At 22.0% G+C, this 18,766-nt stretch overlaps 5 protein-coding genes across 5 annotated transcripts; 1 reads left to right on the forward strand and 4 right to left on the reverse strand.

Moving 5' to 3' along the window:
* Positions 1–5: 5 nt before the first annotated feature.
* On the reverse strand, positions 6–4,791 carry PVVCY_0901910 (conserved Plasmodium protein, unknown function; the record flags this gene model as incomplete). Its single annotated transcript, XM_037634332.1, has 3 exons — positions 6–4,275; positions 4,397–4,625; positions 4,788–4,791. The coding sequence occupies 3 exons, from the start codon at positions 4,789–4,791 to the stop codon at positions 6–8; spliced, it is 4,503 nt and encodes a 1,500-aa protein (XP_037490441.1).
* A 1,101-nt stretch (positions 4,792–5,892) lies between these two features.
* PVVCY_0901920 (conserved Plasmodium protein, unknown function) lies at positions 5,893–6,734 on the reverse strand (the record flags this gene model as incomplete). Its single annotated transcript, XM_037634333.1, has 2 exons — positions 5,893–6,156; positions 6,534–6,734. The coding sequence occupies 2 exons, from the start codon at positions 6,732–6,734 to the stop codon at positions 5,893–5,895; spliced, it is 465 nt and encodes a 154-aa protein (XP_037490442.1).
* A 524-nt stretch (positions 6,735–7,258) lies between these two features.
* Positions 7,259–11,596, reverse strand: PVVCY_0901930 (tyrosine kinase-like protein, putative; the record flags this gene model as incomplete). Its single annotated transcript, XM_008626533.1, has 2 exons — positions 7,259–10,395; positions 10,528–11,596. 2 exons carry the CDS (start codon positions 11,594–11,596, stop codon positions 7,259–7,261), a joined length of 4,206 nt encoding a protein of 1,401 aa, XP_008624755.1.
* Positions 11,597–14,435: 2,839 nt separating this feature from the next.
* Positions 14,436–16,197, forward strand: PVVCY_0901940 (WD repeat-containing protein, putative; the record flags this gene model as incomplete). The annotated part of the gene is made up of 2 exons (XM_008626534.1): positions 14,436–14,595; positions 14,702–16,197. The coding sequence occupies 2 exons, from the start codon at positions 14,436–14,438 to the stop codon at positions 16,195–16,197; spliced, it is 1,656 nt and encodes a 551-aa protein (XP_008624756.1).
* Positions 16,198–16,471: 274 nt separating this feature from the next.
* PVVCY_0901950 (conserved Plasmodium protein, unknown function) lies at positions 16,472–18,067 on the reverse strand (the record flags this gene model as incomplete). The annotated part of the gene is made up of 1 exon (XM_008626535.2): positions 16,472–18,067. The coding sequence occupies one exon, from the start codon at positions 18,065–18,067 to the stop codon at positions 16,472–16,474; it is 1,596 nt and encodes a 531-aa protein (XP_008624757.2).
* Between the last annotated feature and the right edge of the window lie 699 nt (positions 18,068–18,766).

The following is an 18,766-nucleotide window of genomic DNA, read 5'->3' on the forward strand; positions in this document are numbered from 1 at the left end:
AAAAACTAATTAAACCCTTGGAACTGTAAATCATTTGCTTGTTTTATTATATCATTTCCATATTTTTCTTCTTTTATTTTTGATTCAATAAAACTCAATCGTTTTGTTAGATTATCTAGTACAATTGCCATTGTATCATTTTTTGTATTTATAACTTCATTTTGTAGCTTCAATTTTTTATTTTCTTCTATAAGAGCATTATTTGTAGACGAATTTATATCCATTGAAGCATTACTATCGATTGAGTTTTTGTTTTGTTTTTTTAATTTAGAAATTTCATCTTTTAAGTCATCTGTATATTCTTTATATAATTTTGTTTGTTCATTAATTTGATTTTGTAAAGACTTAATAATATTAACATTTTTTATATTAATTTCTCTTTCTTTTTCTGTAACTTCCATTAAATGTTTATTAACATTTTCTAGGTTAAGTATTTTGTCTAAAAGTTTTTTGTGTTCTTCATTTTTTAGATGATTATTTTCATCAGTCAATTTATCACATTTTTCTTGATAATTAGATAATTCATTTTTTATTTCAGTAATATTAAGATTAAGTTGTTCATTTTTTGTAAGTAATTCACTATTGGCACTATTGAGGCATTGAATTGATTGTTCTCTATCATTTTGTTCCTTTACAATATTTTCTAAAATTTCATTATTTTTATTTTTTGTTTCATTTGATTCATTTAATAATTCATCAAAACGAATTTGCATTTCTTTAATTTGTGTTTCATATTGATTTCTTATTTGTGATATTTTTTCTTCATTTTCCTTAGCATTTGAATTAGCAAAATTTGTTAGCTGCTCTTTAATATGTTTATTTTCGATCATTGCATGTTCATAATTTTTTAATAATTCATTTTTTTCATTATCAAAAGTTTCTTTTTTTTTCAAAAAATCTTCATTTAATTCTTGAATTTTTTTAGTAACTAAAACTTCAGTTTGATTTTCAAGCATTTTAATAGTATCTTCATATTCATTTATTTTTTGGATATTTTCTTCATATTTTTCAGTTAGTTGTTTATTTGATGTATTAGCTTTTTCTAATAGATCATTATATTCTTTTTTTTTTTCTTCATATTCTTTACTTATTTCATTATATTGTTGTATATAGGTATTTACTTTTTCTTTAGATTCTTTTTTAATTCTATCAATTTCTACTTGTAATAGATCTGCAAATTGTTCACGAATTTTATCTGATTCTTTTGCATCATTTTCTTTAATATGTTCGATTTCTTTTTCTAATTTCATTTTTTCATCATTTAATATATTTATTTTTTTATTATATATATCTTCATTATTTTTTAAATTATCTTCTAAGTTTTTATTTTGATTTAAAATATTTTCTCTTTCATCATTTAGTATAGATATATTATGTTCTAAATCGATTTTTTCTTTATTTATCATTTGTATTTCCATATTTAATTTTTCAATTTTATCAGTTAATATTTGTAGTTCATTTTCTTTTTCTGATCCAATATTATATGATTCTCGTCTTTGTTCGATAAGTTTATTTTCCATCTCAATGCGTTGAGCTTCCAATTGTTTTTCATATTCATTACGTTGTGCTTCTAACGTTTCTTGAGCTAAAGTTTTTTCTGCATTTATTTTTTCTTTCAAATTATTTATTTCAGTTTGATATGCATGTTCGACTTCTTTTTTCATATCATCAATATATTTATTTTGTTCGCTAGCTAGTTTTAATTCAACATTTTCGATTTCTTGAGTTTGACTTTTTTTCATTTCTGTTTTCAAATATTCAATTTCATTATTTTTCATTAATTCATATTCTTTTTTGATATTTTCAATTTGTTTATTTTGTTCTTCTATAAAATGATTTTTCATATTTTCGAAATTATCTTGCATTAATTTTTCATTTTCTTCCTTAAATTTTTCCATTTCTATACATTTTTTTTGTTCTATATCATTTTTGAAGTTTTCAATTTCATTATTTTTTTCAATAATTAAATTATTTATAAAATCATTTTTATTTTTTTCAAGATTTTCTTTATATTTTTCAAATTTAAAATTAAAATTATGTTCTGCATTTTGTTTGGCCTTTTCAATTTCTTCTTTAATTTGATCTTCATATTTCATTTCGGTTTCTTTAATTTGTGTTGCATATTTTTCTTCTAATTCTTCTCTCATTTTGTTTATCTGATGTTCTATATTATTATTTATAAAAGATTCTTTTTCAATTTCCATATTTTCCATATTTGTTTTTTGTTCTTTTTCATAATTTTCCTTTAATTGTTTTATTTGTTCTTTTGTTTTTAATTCGATTTTTTGAATTTCATCTTTTAGTATTTGTTCTTGATTTTTAAAAGTTTCTAAATTTGTTTTATTATTTATTTTTTCGATTTTTAATAGTTCCTCTTTTTTCATTATCAATTCTTTGTATTGTTTTTCCTTTTCTTTAAACTCAGCATATTTTTGTTTTCTTTTTTCTTCTAATTTATTAATAGTAGTTAAAAAGACGCTTTCTCTATTTTTATATATATTAATAATTTCATCATTTTTCATTTTTAATTTTTTTAAAATATTAAAAGAATTTGTAAATGCTTCTAATTCTTCTTTAATTTTTTTATTTTTTATATTTATGATATATAATAAATTATTCATTTCATTTTCTTTGTCTTTATCAATATTAATTTGTTGTATTTCTTCAGAAGTAGAATCATTTTTATCTTGTGTATCTTCATCTTTCTTTTTTAGTTTACATATTTTATTATGCAAAATTTCCATAGAACCTGATTTTTCTGCCAATAAAGAAGTAATCCGTTCTGACTCATTTTTTATAATAGTATCTATATTATTTTTATCATCATCTTGTAACTTAATTTTTATCATATCTAAAATATTTTGAACTAATTTATCACTTTCTGCATCTATGTTATTGTTTTTATTTATCGTATTTGAATCATTTAAAATGATAGGGCTTTCATTCATAGCTATAATATTTGGTGTAATTTCTACAGACATTCCTTTATCTAAACTAAACATAGATAAACTTTTTACGTTTTCGCCAGTAACTTCTTCAAATCCTTCCATTTTTTCTGGTGATTTATTACTAACATTTGTGTTAGCAACATTAGTATTATTATTTAACTCGATCTTATCATCATTTATATTATTCAATAAAAAGGGACTAGTAACTTTATGTACTGTTACTTTATCATTGAATGCATTACTTGGTTCGTTAAATAATTGATGTGTATTCCTACGATTTATTTTTTCTAAATCTTTTTGATCAATTTTTGGAGGACCATTTAATATGTCCTTTTCTCTACTATCATTCATATAATTATTATCAAGAGTATTATATTTTCGAATTTCATAATTTTCAATATTGTTAATATTATTCGGTTTTATTTGAGGATTAAAAACTGGTCTAACAACATTTGTACTATTTCTTTTAATTATATTATTAGGAATTGTATTATTAGGAATTGTATTATTAGGAATTATATTATTAGGAATTGTATTATTGAATTCTGGAATATCCCTAGAAACTCTTTTAATTTCTTTATTTTTATTTTCTAAATTTTCCATTGCCCCTTTAGAATTAATTTCGAATGGATTACTTACAACATGAATATTCTTTTTAGGAGGAATGGTATCATATTTTATATTATTATTGATATTAATTTCTGTAGGTGGTTTTACAGATTTACTTGCATTTGATATATTTGACTGACTTTTTTTTGGTTTATCTATTTCATAAGTTTTTGTTTCATTCATTTTGTTTATTTGCATTTCTGTTACTTCATTTAATTTTGGTGGTGTCACTGTTTGGGTTTCAGAGAATAATAAATTATTACTATCCTCATTTTTTAAATCAGATTTATTTTTGTTAATTTCATTAAAATTAAATAAATTATCTTTAGATAAACTTTGGGGTTTTTCATTATTAATGTGATTTGGTTCGAGGATTGTATTTTCAGGATCACGAAAAACACTATCAGAGATGTTATTCATATTGTTATTGAATTCTCCTCCATTAAATATATCTTCATCAAGTCTTTTTTCATTTTGATCTTTCTTGTTTACTTCAGTCTCTTTACTTTCTTTATTTTCACTGAGTACAATTTTAGGAGTAAATGTAGTTAGTGGGAATAATTCCTTTTTATTATCATTCGGTGTATTTTTATTTAAGTCGATAGTTGATGAGCCCATATATGGAGATACAATTCCACCTTGGACAATTGTGTTTTTTTTATTTATTGTTTTAAGTCCGGGGATTTCAGCATACATCGTTCTGGCACTTCTAGTTTTGCTAAAAATAAAAAATAAAAGAGGCATGAAAAGGGGCTCAAAAAATGGAATTACTATGCATAGTAAACATCACATGGGAATATATAAAGAGAAAACAAAAAGAGTGAATTTTTTTTATATACTTTTGCTGAATTAGGGAACGGTATCCACTGCTAGCATTTTGTAGAGCACTCATTTGTGGAGGAGGTGCAATTTTTTCTTCGACTTCAATTTTATCTTCCTCTCCTTTTACTACCCATCTTTTTAATTCCTTATTATAATAAAATTTGTTTTCTTCCCCTAAATGGGCAACGGTGGGTTTTGACTCACCATCATCATTTTTCTTTGACTTTATGAAGTTCCAAAACGAGCCTAAACAGGTAATAAATTAATGTAACATGTATAATATTAATATTTTCATATGTATAAAGAGGAAATAGATGATAATTTCATGGGAATTCCATGGTTAGAACATATATATATATTATGTATATATAATTTTTTTATGTATTCTTTTGTTTTTTTGTTATTTACTCATTTTGGTGTCTCTCCAATTGTCCACAACATAGAGTTTTGCCCTTTTTAATGATATTAAAATTTAAAGGTTAATCAAAAAAAGTAACAAAGGGCAAAACAAAGTAAAAATCAATATAAACATGTATTATAAAACATGTTAAAAATATTTTTTCCCTTTTGTATATTAAAAAAAAAATATTACAAGAAAAAATATTTAAAAAAAATTCGCTAAAAGAATATCTTAAAATCTATCAAAATAAGTGATATTCAAAACTATTGTCAAATAAATATCAGTTTATATAAATGTATTTATTTCTATTTGTATTAATCCTTTTTTTATTCAAAAAAAAAGATAAAACACAATTATTTTATAATTATGCGGATAGGAAAATGAAAAAAACAAAAAAAAATCGTCTTATACAAATAAAATATCATTTACCAGTATTCTATAATTTTAAAAATATACATAAGTAAACATGTGAAAACGGAAAAATACAAAGACTATAATAGCATATAATATTTTTCTATGTATATATTTTTATACGTGCATTTTTTTTTGCAAACCCACCATGGAAAAAAGTAAAAATATAAATATGTTATCAAAAATAAAGGTATGGGAAAAAAAATTAAATTATTATTATAAAATGATTAAAACGATAAATATATTATATTTTTTTATTTAATTTAATTATTTATATATCATAACATTTTAATTTTCAAAAAATTGATATTATTTTTTGTTAATATATATGCATAGCTATATATTTTTTCCCAGATTAAATTATGATAAATTAATATATTGGTATATCATACTTTCACACTTTCATACCTTTATGTAATATAATAATACAAACTGTAAATTATATATATAATAGTGACAAACTTTTGAACAATATTTTTATGAAAAGTTTATCTTAAAATGTTATAATAATAAATAAAACAATACATAGTACATAATTATTGTAAATGGGGGGGGGGAGTTGTTTACTGTAACAAATAGCAGGGAAATAAAAAATAATAAAATGAAATAAAATTAAGTAATAGAATATAATAAAACAAAATATTAAACAATGGTAAATAAGAGAATGGTTTATATTTCTTTTCCTTTTTTTCCCACCACTTTTTAAAAATAGTAATACTTAAAAAAATAAAAAATATTTTTTATATGCATAGGTATAATTGATAGGGAATATCCATTTTTATCTTGTTCATAATAACGAACCCAATATAAAAAATTTTGGTTACACCTTTTTATTGTCCACAATTCATCACGTAAAATTGTACTACTTGTTATTTTGAATTTTTCATATCCAATCATCGGTTTGATGTTTTCCAAAACTCTGTCTTCTTTACACTCGTTCATCGCCAGTACTTCAATGTTTTGTATCTTCGGTTAAAGTGAAAAATGTAAATAAATATGTATGTAACGGATTTTTAGTTGATACATGAACACATATTAATCAGTAGAAAAATACCAACTTCACAAGCACGGGCATTATAAACTTTTATCATAACTACCAATACTCTTTATATACACGTTAATTGTGTTTTAATAAAGTGTATTTTATTTCACATGCAATTAAGCTTAGCAATAAGTATACCCTATGCATATGTATGTAATATATACACATATAAAAAATAGATAGAAATTCGAGAAAACAAAAATGAAACGTTATAGGCATATAGTCACAATCGAATATAAGCAGTAGAGTAAAAAGGACTGCATAATAACATTTTTCAGTTTTATTTTTTTCCTTATTTTACCTTATATATAGCTTGGCGAAATAGTGCTGATTTAATTTGTTTTATGATTTGTTCAATTTTTTCTTGGAAATTAACTACATGCTCATAGTTTTTTAAAAAATCAGGACAAAAATCGACGTTAAAAAATTCATCTGGGTAATTCATGTTTGCCCCATTTTCTTTCATCCAAGTTTTATCTCTAAAACATGGGAATTTATACATATTTGTATATTATTAAATGGTATTAGGAAAGTAAAAAAAAAAAAAATTATTTTTATAACTCATTATTTAAATAAGTTTATATAATCAAATGAATTGTAAATATTAGGTACGAAAAAAAAGGTGAAAAAAAAAAATTAATAAAAAAATTTTCAAAGAAAATAAATGAGTAAATCACTAACAAAAAAGAAAAAATATAACTTTCTATATTATAACAACGAAAACACAGGAAAATACTATACATATATATAATAGTATATGTTTGCCGTTATTTCAACGCACACATAATATTAATAAATATATTAATTATTCAAAATAGGGTATGTGATCATCACATTTCATATATTTTGTTTATACTTGTTATATAGTAATTTTTTTTTTCAATATGATTATATACATATAGAAATATTTGTATGTGTTGTTGGATTTTGGGAAATACGAAATTTTCGGATGAATTCATATACATTTTTTTGAGTAAATTTGTTAATCCAAAAATAAATGAATAAGTAAACCCTATTTGAGGGTATTTATTTTTCATCGTAAAAATTAATATTTACAAAAAATGGATACAAAGGGAAATGGATCCTTTGTGTTGTGGTTAACGAATTTTTGTAGTGACACATTTTTTTCATAACTTTGTCTTCCGAAAATACAAGTAATGATAATATATTATTAGGTAAGCTATAAGAATATGTATTATTTTTATAAAGTATATAATTGTTTGAGAATATACAATTTTCACTATTACACACAACTTTTATATTATATTCAAAATAATAATAAGAGAAATTTCCTGTAACTTTATTATCATAACATGTTGGTTTATTTAAAGTTTTCATTTGTACTTCTAATATGAAAAGACAATGTTTTCTACTTATACATTCATATAAAATATTTGAAATAGATTTTTTAAGAATTTTTTCAACAAAATCATTTCTTCTACCTATAAAATCTGAAATCCATACTTTTTTTTTAACAACTCCTGGTTCATTATTTATACATTCTTTTGATTGATTAGAATTTAATAAAAATATAGTGTGTGCATTTTTTGGATTATCATGATGTACTGCTATTTCAAAAAAAAAGTTTTTTTGTAAATTAACGGAAGTTAAATTATTTTCTAAATTATTATCAGGGGTAGCCCATTTGCCTCTTAAAAAATATCTATTTTCATCTTCATATATAGGTATATCAAATTTTTTAAAATCAAAAACATTAAATTCGTATAAAATATCTAAAAAAGTTACATCGGAAATTATTTTATTTTCATCAATTACCATCTCAAATATATGACCATTAAACCATGAAAATATGTTAGAATCAAATGTATATTGATTTTTTTCAAAATTAATATAATTTAAATAATTTGATACATATACAATATTATTATGTCTTATATCCATCATTAATGGTGATGGTGTTTTTTCAGGTAAACCATTACCACTTTCTTTTTTAAAAATACTATGATTCTTTGAAGAGAAAAAGTTTTCTCTTTCTGGATTATAATTATAACTATTATATCCATTATTTTCATTTCCAAATTTTATAAGATTAGTATATTTTGTAATGTGATTTTCTTCTTTCTTTATTGGTGTATTATATTTGTTTGTTATTGTTATTTTTTCATCATTAGAGGATAAATCTATTCTCATTATTTTTTTCTTATTACTTATACATGCATCTTTTAGGTTTTCATTATTTCCTTGTATATTAAAAACCATTTTAGGGGTATTATCCCTGCAATTTCTTTTCAATGACCATTTATTTGAGACTATTTTTTTTGGTGTATTTCTTTCGTCCTGGCTTTGACGAATATTATATAAGTATGCTGAATGTTCATAATTATTACTACATCCAATGTTACTGACGATATTGCTAGCATTATCACTGTCATGTCTTTCTTTTTTAATTCCCTTTTCCACAAGATCTAAATTATTATTAAAAAATAAGTTTGGATTATTACTTTTATTATCAGGATATATAAACTTATTTCTATCTTCATAGTTTATTTCATATTTATTAATAATTGGTGTTTTATTTATATGTCCATCATTGATACAACCATCAATACATGGACGGAAATTTTTTATAATTGAAGAATCACTACATTTTCTCGAAAAAATAATATTTCGTCTTTGATAATTATGATCACAACTTGAGATACCACTATTTGTTTCATTTTTTGCAGGAGATAAATTGAATAATATATTAGGTGTCATATCTTCATGAGCATTATTATGATGTATATATAAATTTTCATTATTTTTTGGGGGTGTTTTAAAAATATAGTTTTGATTTTGTGTTATAAAACGATTAAACACGTTATTGTTATATTTATTTTTTGCTATATTAATTTCTCCCTTTATGTTTGCAATATCATTACTATGAGTTTTCATGGGTGTATTTGTTTTTTCGATTTTTTTTTTCAAGCATATGTTATTGTTTGCATATTGCTTATCTTTTCCTTCATAATTGTCTAAAAAATTAAGGTTATAAAAATTTCCATCTTGTTTATTATGATTACGTAAATTTCCACTAACATAACTTCTTCCGATTTTTGCAACAGAATTTTTATTAAATTCATTTTTTATCATTAAGCTATTATTTGAGTCATTTAAAATATTATGTCTTAGACTATCATTAACAAATTTAAGAAAATAGCAATTCATTAAATTAAATGAAAATGAATTAAAAATATAATTTTTATTAAACATGTCGCCATATAACTTATCAAAATATGCATCCCTTATATTTGTTAAATTACTAACAGTATTATATTTAAAGTATAAATAATTATATGAGCTTAAGTTATTAGATATAGTTGTACCATCTATGTCATTATATTTAATAGTATTTTTTTGTATGTCTTTAATTTTTTGAATATTTTCAGAAAAAAATAATTTGTACATATTTTTATTTAAATTATAAATTCGACTATTTCCAAATAATGAATTAACAAAATTATGAAAAAGTTGATTTATACTATTATAATTTATTTCTTTAATTTGTTTAATATAATTATTATAATTTTTAATTTTTCTTTGATAATCTAAGCTTTGTCTATTTTCATTTTTGTATATTGTGGTATCAATAGGATGTGTATTTTTTTTTTGTTGTTGTTTTTTTTCTGACTCTTTTTCATCCCAATCATTAATAATTGAGTTATTATATGATTCTCTTTCATATTCATCAAAATACATATTTACATTATGAATTTTTTTCATATAAAATTCTTGTTTTTTTACAAAAAAATCACATTCTTTTTGTATTTCTAATAATATTAAATTTACTAATTTTGATGAAGGTCTACTTTTTATATTTGGATTTAAACAGAAAAAAGATAGTTTTGTTAATTTTTCAACTAAAAATTCTGGGAAATTAACACTATAATCTAAAATTGAATAAATAGATTTATAATCATTTGTATTTATATGATTAATTAAATAGTCAAATACGTTATCGTCATTATCATTTTTATCTCTATAACAATGTATTGGGCATTTATCGTTTTGAGTATAAATACAGCTATAATTTTTCCCTACATGTATAGCTGGCGATTTAGACACTAGCATTTCTAATATTAATGCCCCAAAGGAATATATTTCTGTTTGTTCATTTATTTCATGTGTTGATATATAATATGGATCAGCATATCCAGGTGTGCCTATATAAGAAACCGAAGAAATACATAAAAAAAATGTGTGCATATATTGGTATACCATTTTGAAGGGGCGAAAATATTTGCATGCACTAAAAATATAAAACATTTTTTAATATTTTTTCGATTTCTACTTACCACCAGTTAAGCTGAAAATGTTATTGTTGTTTATGTAAATAAAAGAGAGACCAAAATCTCCTAACTTGGCATTAAGTTTTTCGTCAATCAAAATGTTGGCTGATTTTAAGTCTCTATGATATACTATTGGAGAGGAGGTGTGTAAATAGCAAAGTACATTTATAACTTGAACTAATATATTTACTCTAGTACTAAAAGATAAAAAAAGTGGTGGCTTAGTTTCAGATGAATTTTGTTGCATATATAAATTAGATGGTCTTGAATGATTAAGATTTGTATGATTATTTAATTTCATATTTGAGAAATTATTAAAATCACCATTTTCTTTATTTTTTGAATTATAAAAATAATAATGATTAAATAAAAGTGTTCTTAAATCTCCTAAGTTTATATATTCATAAATTAAATAAAAATAATTTGTATTCATAGCATAACCTAGTAATGATAAAATATTGTTATGTCTATATCTGCTCATAATTATTAGTTCATTTTCAAATCCATTATTTTCATTTTTTTTTAAAACTTTAATAGCTACATTAATGCAGCTTTTTAATATTCCTCTATATACTATTCCATTTCCTCCTTTAGCTATTTTATTTTCTTCAGAAAAATTATTAGTTGCTTGAACTATATCATTATAATCATATCTATTTGACAATATTTGTAAAGGTATATGAATTTGTTCATCACAACTTTCTTCAATATGAGTTATACTTTTTCTGTAAGGACTATCAGATTTATATTCTGTGTGTAAATCTATGTTATTTAATTTATTTTCTTCATCGTCGATATTTAATACATATTTATCGTGTGTATCACATGTTTCTATATATATCATTTTTTTATTATTACTGTTACAATTTATATTGCCAATTTTATTATTATCATGGCTAACCATGGTAACATTTTTTGTTCCATTGTTTACATTTTCAATCTTTTTGTTTTGATAACCTTTTGGTAAATTAAATCTCAAATATTCTTGTTTTTTTTGTTCAAGTTTTTTTTTAAATACATTTATTACCCCCTTTTCAACATTAGTGTCATTTATGGGATAATATTTATTGTTCATTTTAGGAAAATCGGATAAGAAAATAAAATTGGAAAGATAAAAAAAGCACTGTCAAAAATACAGTGAAATAATTCTAAACAAAAAAATAAAATATAACAAAATATAAGGGGACATTACTAATGATAGTAGTAATGCATGTTAGTATTTAGAAATAAGGTGAACATTACCAAACACCATATATAATAATCTATTTAAAATGAAATAAAATATGATTTTACTAAAAAAACAAAAACAAAATAATAATAAAAAATAATGAGGGGGGGGTCTAGGAGTGTGGAAAAAGTATAAAGATTAACACGAATAAAAATGTTACAACTTATGGACACAATTAATACTATAAATATAATTGAACATACATATGGAAATATATATAATGTATGTATAATGTGTATGAAAAATATATAAAATTTCAAATTTAGTAAGTAAGACAAGTAATATATCTTAAAAAATGTATTTGGTTCGTTCTCATTATAAATTTAAGAACGTCTATTAATTATCAAGTCATATGTATATCTTTCACATTATAAATTAAAAAAAGCCCATTAATTAGCAATTTATAATTGTATCATAATCCTAAATAATTATATGTTATCAACACAAATACATATTTTTTAAAGTATGTGTAAAAAAAAACCATTTATGAATACACGCATGTATATGAATTAGGAAAATGTCCTCCTTTTTAGGGGGGGAATATTATTAATATACAATAATATATTTAATTTTATGTTATTTTATTTACATTTATTTCTCTTATTTTTTTGGTTTAACACCATTCTAAAAAGCCAATTACTTTCATATATATTAATAACCAATTTCATTTTCCTAATTTAACATTTTTCATTCATTGTTTTTTTTTTAACTAATAATTATTTATTATTTTATGTATTTTTTTTTAATAAGAATTTTTCTTTATTTGTATTACTCCTATTCCCTCAAGTAATTGTTCTTTTAACTTTTTTTTTGAGGAGATTTATTTTTGTATTTTTTTTTTTTTACTTTGACTTATTATCCTAAAAAAGAAATGTATTGCGCATTTTTCTGCCCAATAAGCTGATACTTGATACTTATATTTTAATGACCTTAAAAAAAATAATAACAGATATTAAAATACGAGTTTTTTTTTTAAATCAAAAAGGCATACATTTGCGCATTTATGTGCAGTGTATGCTTATTAATACACAAGTCTGAATACTCAAAGCGTATTTGGATATATGTGTACATAAAAAAAAAAATGTGAATACCTTAGTAACCTTAAACTTTTTGAATGAAAAATTATGTTCAAATAATTCAAAAATATTAAAGAAATAATATCGAACAAGCTTCGTGAAAAGGGCATATTATAATGTATTATAATCAAAATCAAAGAATCGAAGGTATATTAATACGATATATAGGTGAAAAAAAAAAAGCCAATGATATATATAATCAAGAATGATTATATTACTAAAACATAATAACTCCTTTATACTTATATACATTTTTTTACACAATATTAAGCTGGTATATATTCAAAAGAATAAATATACTAATAATATGTGCATATATTGTGTATGTTTTTTATAATAATAAATTAAGAATATTTAATGTACCCATTTAAAAAATTAGGTTTTTTTTATATGTATATACATATGAAAAGAAATATATATATATATTTTTATTATTCCCCTATGTTTTATATCTCTAGACAAGAGAATGTTTAAATATTATTCGAATCTCATTTATATGGTAAATATTAAAGTATCTTTTTGTTCTTATTAAAAAACATAAGAAAAAATCTATACACACATTCTATCTAAAAAGAATATTTATATTTGCAACTAAAAGAAATATCCTATTGCAATTACAAAATATATAAAGAATATATTATATATACGTAAGAACGTATAAATACATAAAAACATCGTACCATTGTGTATTTAAAAAAAAAATTAATGATAAAAATGTGTTTTATAGTTTTTGGAAATTATATTTTTTGAATATATTACATTAAATATTAATTGAACAAGTTTAATTGAAATATACGTTATTTATGTATAAGATTGCAAAAAATATGATTTTTAATAAAAATATGTGTATGTGTGTATATATATAAAAATATAAACTAATTATGTAGCATATAAATATAGGTATATTTGTATTATTACTACATTGAAAAATTCTTTCTCTATATAGAACTAATTTAACTATTCTTATACAACAAAAATTGTAAATTTTCCAATATTATATAGTATATGAAAGTTTAATATTTGGGGTTAAGGAAATAGTGCAATATAACTACTTTGTTAATCTTTTTTTTTTTTTTTTACAAAAAGGGTATGGAAAATAATGTCTTCCCTATATTAACTTTAATTTATGTCTTTTATGTACAAATTAAAATTCAAATAAATATAATTAATCATATTTTTAAAGACATTATTTTATATATACATGTTCAGCTTAATGCTTATGTTAATTAATATCCATACACATAATCCTTAATTTTTTCAAGTTAATCTTTAACTGATAAAAATTAATTCTAATAATAATTTGTTTAAAAATCGCGGTAAATAATTATTTTTAAAATAGTTTCATTTTGTCTTAAATTAGGTATAATGATAATGTAACATAAAAAAAGTAAAAAAACACTAATAATTAGTGAGGAATATCTTTTTGCAATTAAAAGAAACAACGTGAATTGTAATGCTCAAATAAACATTTTTAACAATCTATTATAAGAACATTGTAAGTATGTACATATATGTGCACGGGATATGGTCATATCTTAGCATATAAAAAATAAACTATAAATTAAGAACATTACATACCCAAGAGTAACACGCATCAAACTTTTTTCTCGATGGATATTAATGTAAAAACATTCAATACATGCTTTGATAACATAAATTTGAATTTAGCAAATTTAAAAAACAAAAATTTAAAAAGTGGACCTGATTTTTCCTTTTTCTATGAATATGCACATGATAAGACAATTCTGTCTCTTTCCATAGATGAAAGTGGTAAGAAGTAAAAAGTTATATTATTTAATTTGTTCGATGTTATTTCTTTATTTGCTTACTTTTTTAATTGTCAAGACTTATATTTTTTTTTAATTTTTTGTTATAGGAACTTATATGGCCACAGGAAGTGCTGACCATTCCATACGAATACACAACCTAAAAAAATTATCAACTGAAAAAGAACTTTATCATAAAAAATGTGGTCATTCTGATTGGGTAAATAAAGTATTTTTTACAAAAAGGAATGAAATTCTTTCAGGGGGTTTAGATGGGAAAATGTGTTTATGGAATACCACATATGCATGTAAAGTTCCAAGAATAAATAAAATGATGAATTGTTCAGAATATATAGAACAAGAAAAAAAAGTTAAAGAAGTACATTTTAAAGCATCTACTAATACGATTACATGTAAAGAAATATGCGCACACTATTCAACAATTAGTGATATGAAATTTAATAAACAAGATGAAAAATGTATTACTAGTAGTTATGATAAAACATTAAAAATTTTTGATATAAAAAAATTTCGTGAACTATCCACATATAAAGGTAGCCATTCATATCCAATAACTAGCTTTTTATGGTTGCAAAATAAAATTATATCTGCTGACAAAAATGGAACTATATGTGTTTTTGATGTAGAAACTTCACAAGAAATTCTAACCGCACCCAATACACATACTGGTAATGTAGGTGCTCTAAACTATTTTTATTTATATAAGAACGGATATGAAGATATTAATGATCGCGTAAAGTCGGATACATATTATAAACTTGACCAATCTGAAGTGATTGATGCAGATAAAAATGAATCATATTCACTAGAAAGGGAACATAAAAATAACAAACAAAAATTGAATAAAACCGAACGAGAAAGAGAAAGGGTATGGAAAGAAAAAAATGTCAAAATTATAAATTCAGATAATTTATTTTATAATAATAATAATCATTTAAATTTAAACGACGATAAAATTCCTTTAATAATAACAGGAGGACAACGAGATGGTGTACTTAAAATTAGGGATTTTCGAATTTTCCATAAATATGTTGGTTGTAAAAAAATACACACAGCTAGTATTAATTGTATTGTAACATATAATTTAAAAAATAGAACTTACATTATTTCATGTTCAGCTGATGGTTATTGTTATCAATTTGAAATTCAAGGAATATGTTCTAGTTTAAATAATTATTTAAAAAAAGTGTGTGTCAATGAGCCTATATTATCAGCAAAATATGTTGGAAATCATTTAATTTTAGTTGGAACAGCTTTTGGAAATTTATTTTTATTAAATTTTTCTGACTGTTCAAAAAATAAATTAACAAAACAAGCAAAACAAATTTTAAATGCAAGTGATGAATTAAATACAGATAATAATTTTCATGCAATTGAAAAAAACAATAATCAATATAACAAAACAAATGATGATATATTATGGGCTTTTGGAGGATGTCAAAAAGGAGGAATTAATTGTATAGAATGTATTTATATATATAATTCTACAAATGTAAATCCAAATGAAGTAGAACTTTGTAATATTGTGATAGGGGGTGATGATGGAATTCCCTGTTTACTATCTATCCCTAATTCATTTATCTGATCCATAACTACATAATAACACTTGTCTATGTCAAATGTGCATACGCATATAAACAAGTGATGAGCTCCATTCCATACCTTCTCCTTTTTTTTATGAACATTTGGATATATTATATAAAATTTTGAAAAATAAGCCAATAGTATGATATTAACAAAAAATTATAAATTTTTCCATAAAATAAATGTATGAAATGTGTGTAAATGAAAAAATGCACTTTAAGAAAATTCAAATAAACATCGGGACTCAATTTTTTCGTGAATGAAAAGTATTTTTATTATTTAGGAACTTTATTAAACTGATAAAATTTCTTTTGCAATTTTTCAGTTTCCTCTTGTCTTACATGAAATAAATTTGATAATTTTGATGTATTAAATTGATCGCTAACTAAACATTGTGTATTTAGAGGTTTATAAAAATCTTTTAAACATAAAAAAGATGATGTAGGAAAATTATAATAATTCACTGAAGGCAATAAATGTGTTTTTTTGTATATTTCATAAACATGGTAACTTGTAGTAACTCTCCTTTTTAATTTTAAATATATTTTTTCAAAAAATGAACTTATTTTGTTCACAAAGAAATTATGTGAATAAGGATTGTTTATATCTTTTCCATAATTTATATATATTTTTTTTTTCTTTACATTTCCTTCTCCTTTTTTTATCACATTCTCCATATATTCATTGGAGTCCATCAAGGTATATTCGTTCTCTATCAATAAAGAGAGGTATTGTTTTATTTCTTTTAATGCTTCCTCTTTTGGTTGTTCGTAAATAAAATTTTTCTCCTTATTCATTAGTTCATAATCCTTTTCAATAAATTTAAACAGTGTCAAGGAGTTTAATGGGAATTGATATAATGATAAGGCTTCTTTTTGACTTTTTATTAAATCTGAGTTTATTTCATTTGTATTATTATTATTATTATTTGGCAGTGTCTCATTTAAAAATACATTTTTATTCGTATCGTTACTGTCATTTTTTTTATTGTAAATTTGATGAGAATAAAAACTATTTGTTTGACCTTTCCTTAATGTTTCATCCTTTATGAACATTGTAAAATAAAAAAATAAATTAAAGGATCTAAAAAGAAGTAAATTAATCAAATTGTTTGTATCTATGTTTGAATTAATTTGTTTGCAAGTGATATAATCATTACAAAAACAGGAATTTTCAGGGCCATATTTTTTATTATATGGCTTCCTTTTAAAAATGTTATATAATATATTTAAAAATATAGAATGATTGTAGCTGTTTGCTTGATTTTTTTCTATGCTTTCTAATATATTTTCATGTAATTTTTTTTTGATTTGTTCATCACTACTTATAAACCTTCTTAAAGAAACAACAAAAGGTTTATATTTTTGTAAAAAATGGGAATATCTCAAAAAGTTTTCTTTTTTGTTTAAAAAATTTTGTATATACACATAGCTAATGTTATGTTTTTTCAAAACTATTCCTATCTCATCATAATCATAATTATTTTGAAAATATCTATTCACTTTTAGTAGCATTTTTTTAAAAAAGTTTACATTATCTAAATCATGTTTTATAAAAATTAAATCCCCGCTATTTAAACTTATATCTATCTCATAATCTGTCGTATACCCCCATGATTTTCCATAAAAATAGTTCAATGATTCATCATCATTTTCCTTAAAATTGGTATCCTGTTTATATTGATTTGTGTTAGTTGGTTCATTACTTTTTATTATGTTGCTCTTATGGAATGTTTTTAAAAATATACTTTTGTTTAACTTTTCATCTTCTTTAATATGTTTAATTCTATTTAGTTCATTGAATAATAAAATACCAAGTGGTGACCCAAATATAAAGGCCTTCAATAATAAGGAGTTATTTGACATATTCATACATTTATTTTTTCGATACAAAAAAAAAAAATTATTATTTCCTATTTTCTACAAAAAGTAAAAGGGTAAATACCCTAACATATGAATCCGCAAATATTTGCTTGCCAACGTATTTATGTGCATGCTATTTTATTTTGTTTATTTTTATTGTTTGTGGTCATAAGATAGTTGTGTATATTTTTTTTTAACGTCCCTAATTATGGTTTTTATTTTTTTGAATTTCATCGCTTTTTAAAAAAACACATTCAATCCTCAAGCATTAATATTGTTCATGTGTTTTTTATTCAAAATACGAAATTTATAAAAGCAACATAAATTTATACATATATTGTGTACATACATAATATATGTATTTATGTTACTTTTTTTGAATTGATACAACCGTTTTTATTTTCATTAAACTAGGATATATAATATTTAAAAAAAAATTGCTTTTTAATTTTTTAATTTATAAAAATAATGTTTTTACTCCATTAATAATAAAAAAGTTTAAATAATTACATAACCTTAGTAAGGTTTAATACTTATATCTTGCTTATGCAATGTACAATAAAAATATGTAGCATATAATGCAATAGCTACGAACCAAGAAAAAAAAAATTAATAAGTAGAACAAAGGCATGTGTGTTATGCCATGGACAGCATAAAAAACTTACAATATAAATTCAATTATTTTCAAAATATATTTAAAAAATAAAA

This window comes from Plasmodium vinckei (assembly GCF_900681995.1).
Source record: "Plasmodium vinckei vinckei genome assembly, chromosome: PVVCY_09".
Lineage (NCBI taxonomy): Eukaryota > Apicomplexa > Aconoidasida > Haemosporida > Plasmodiidae > Plasmodium > Plasmodium vinckei.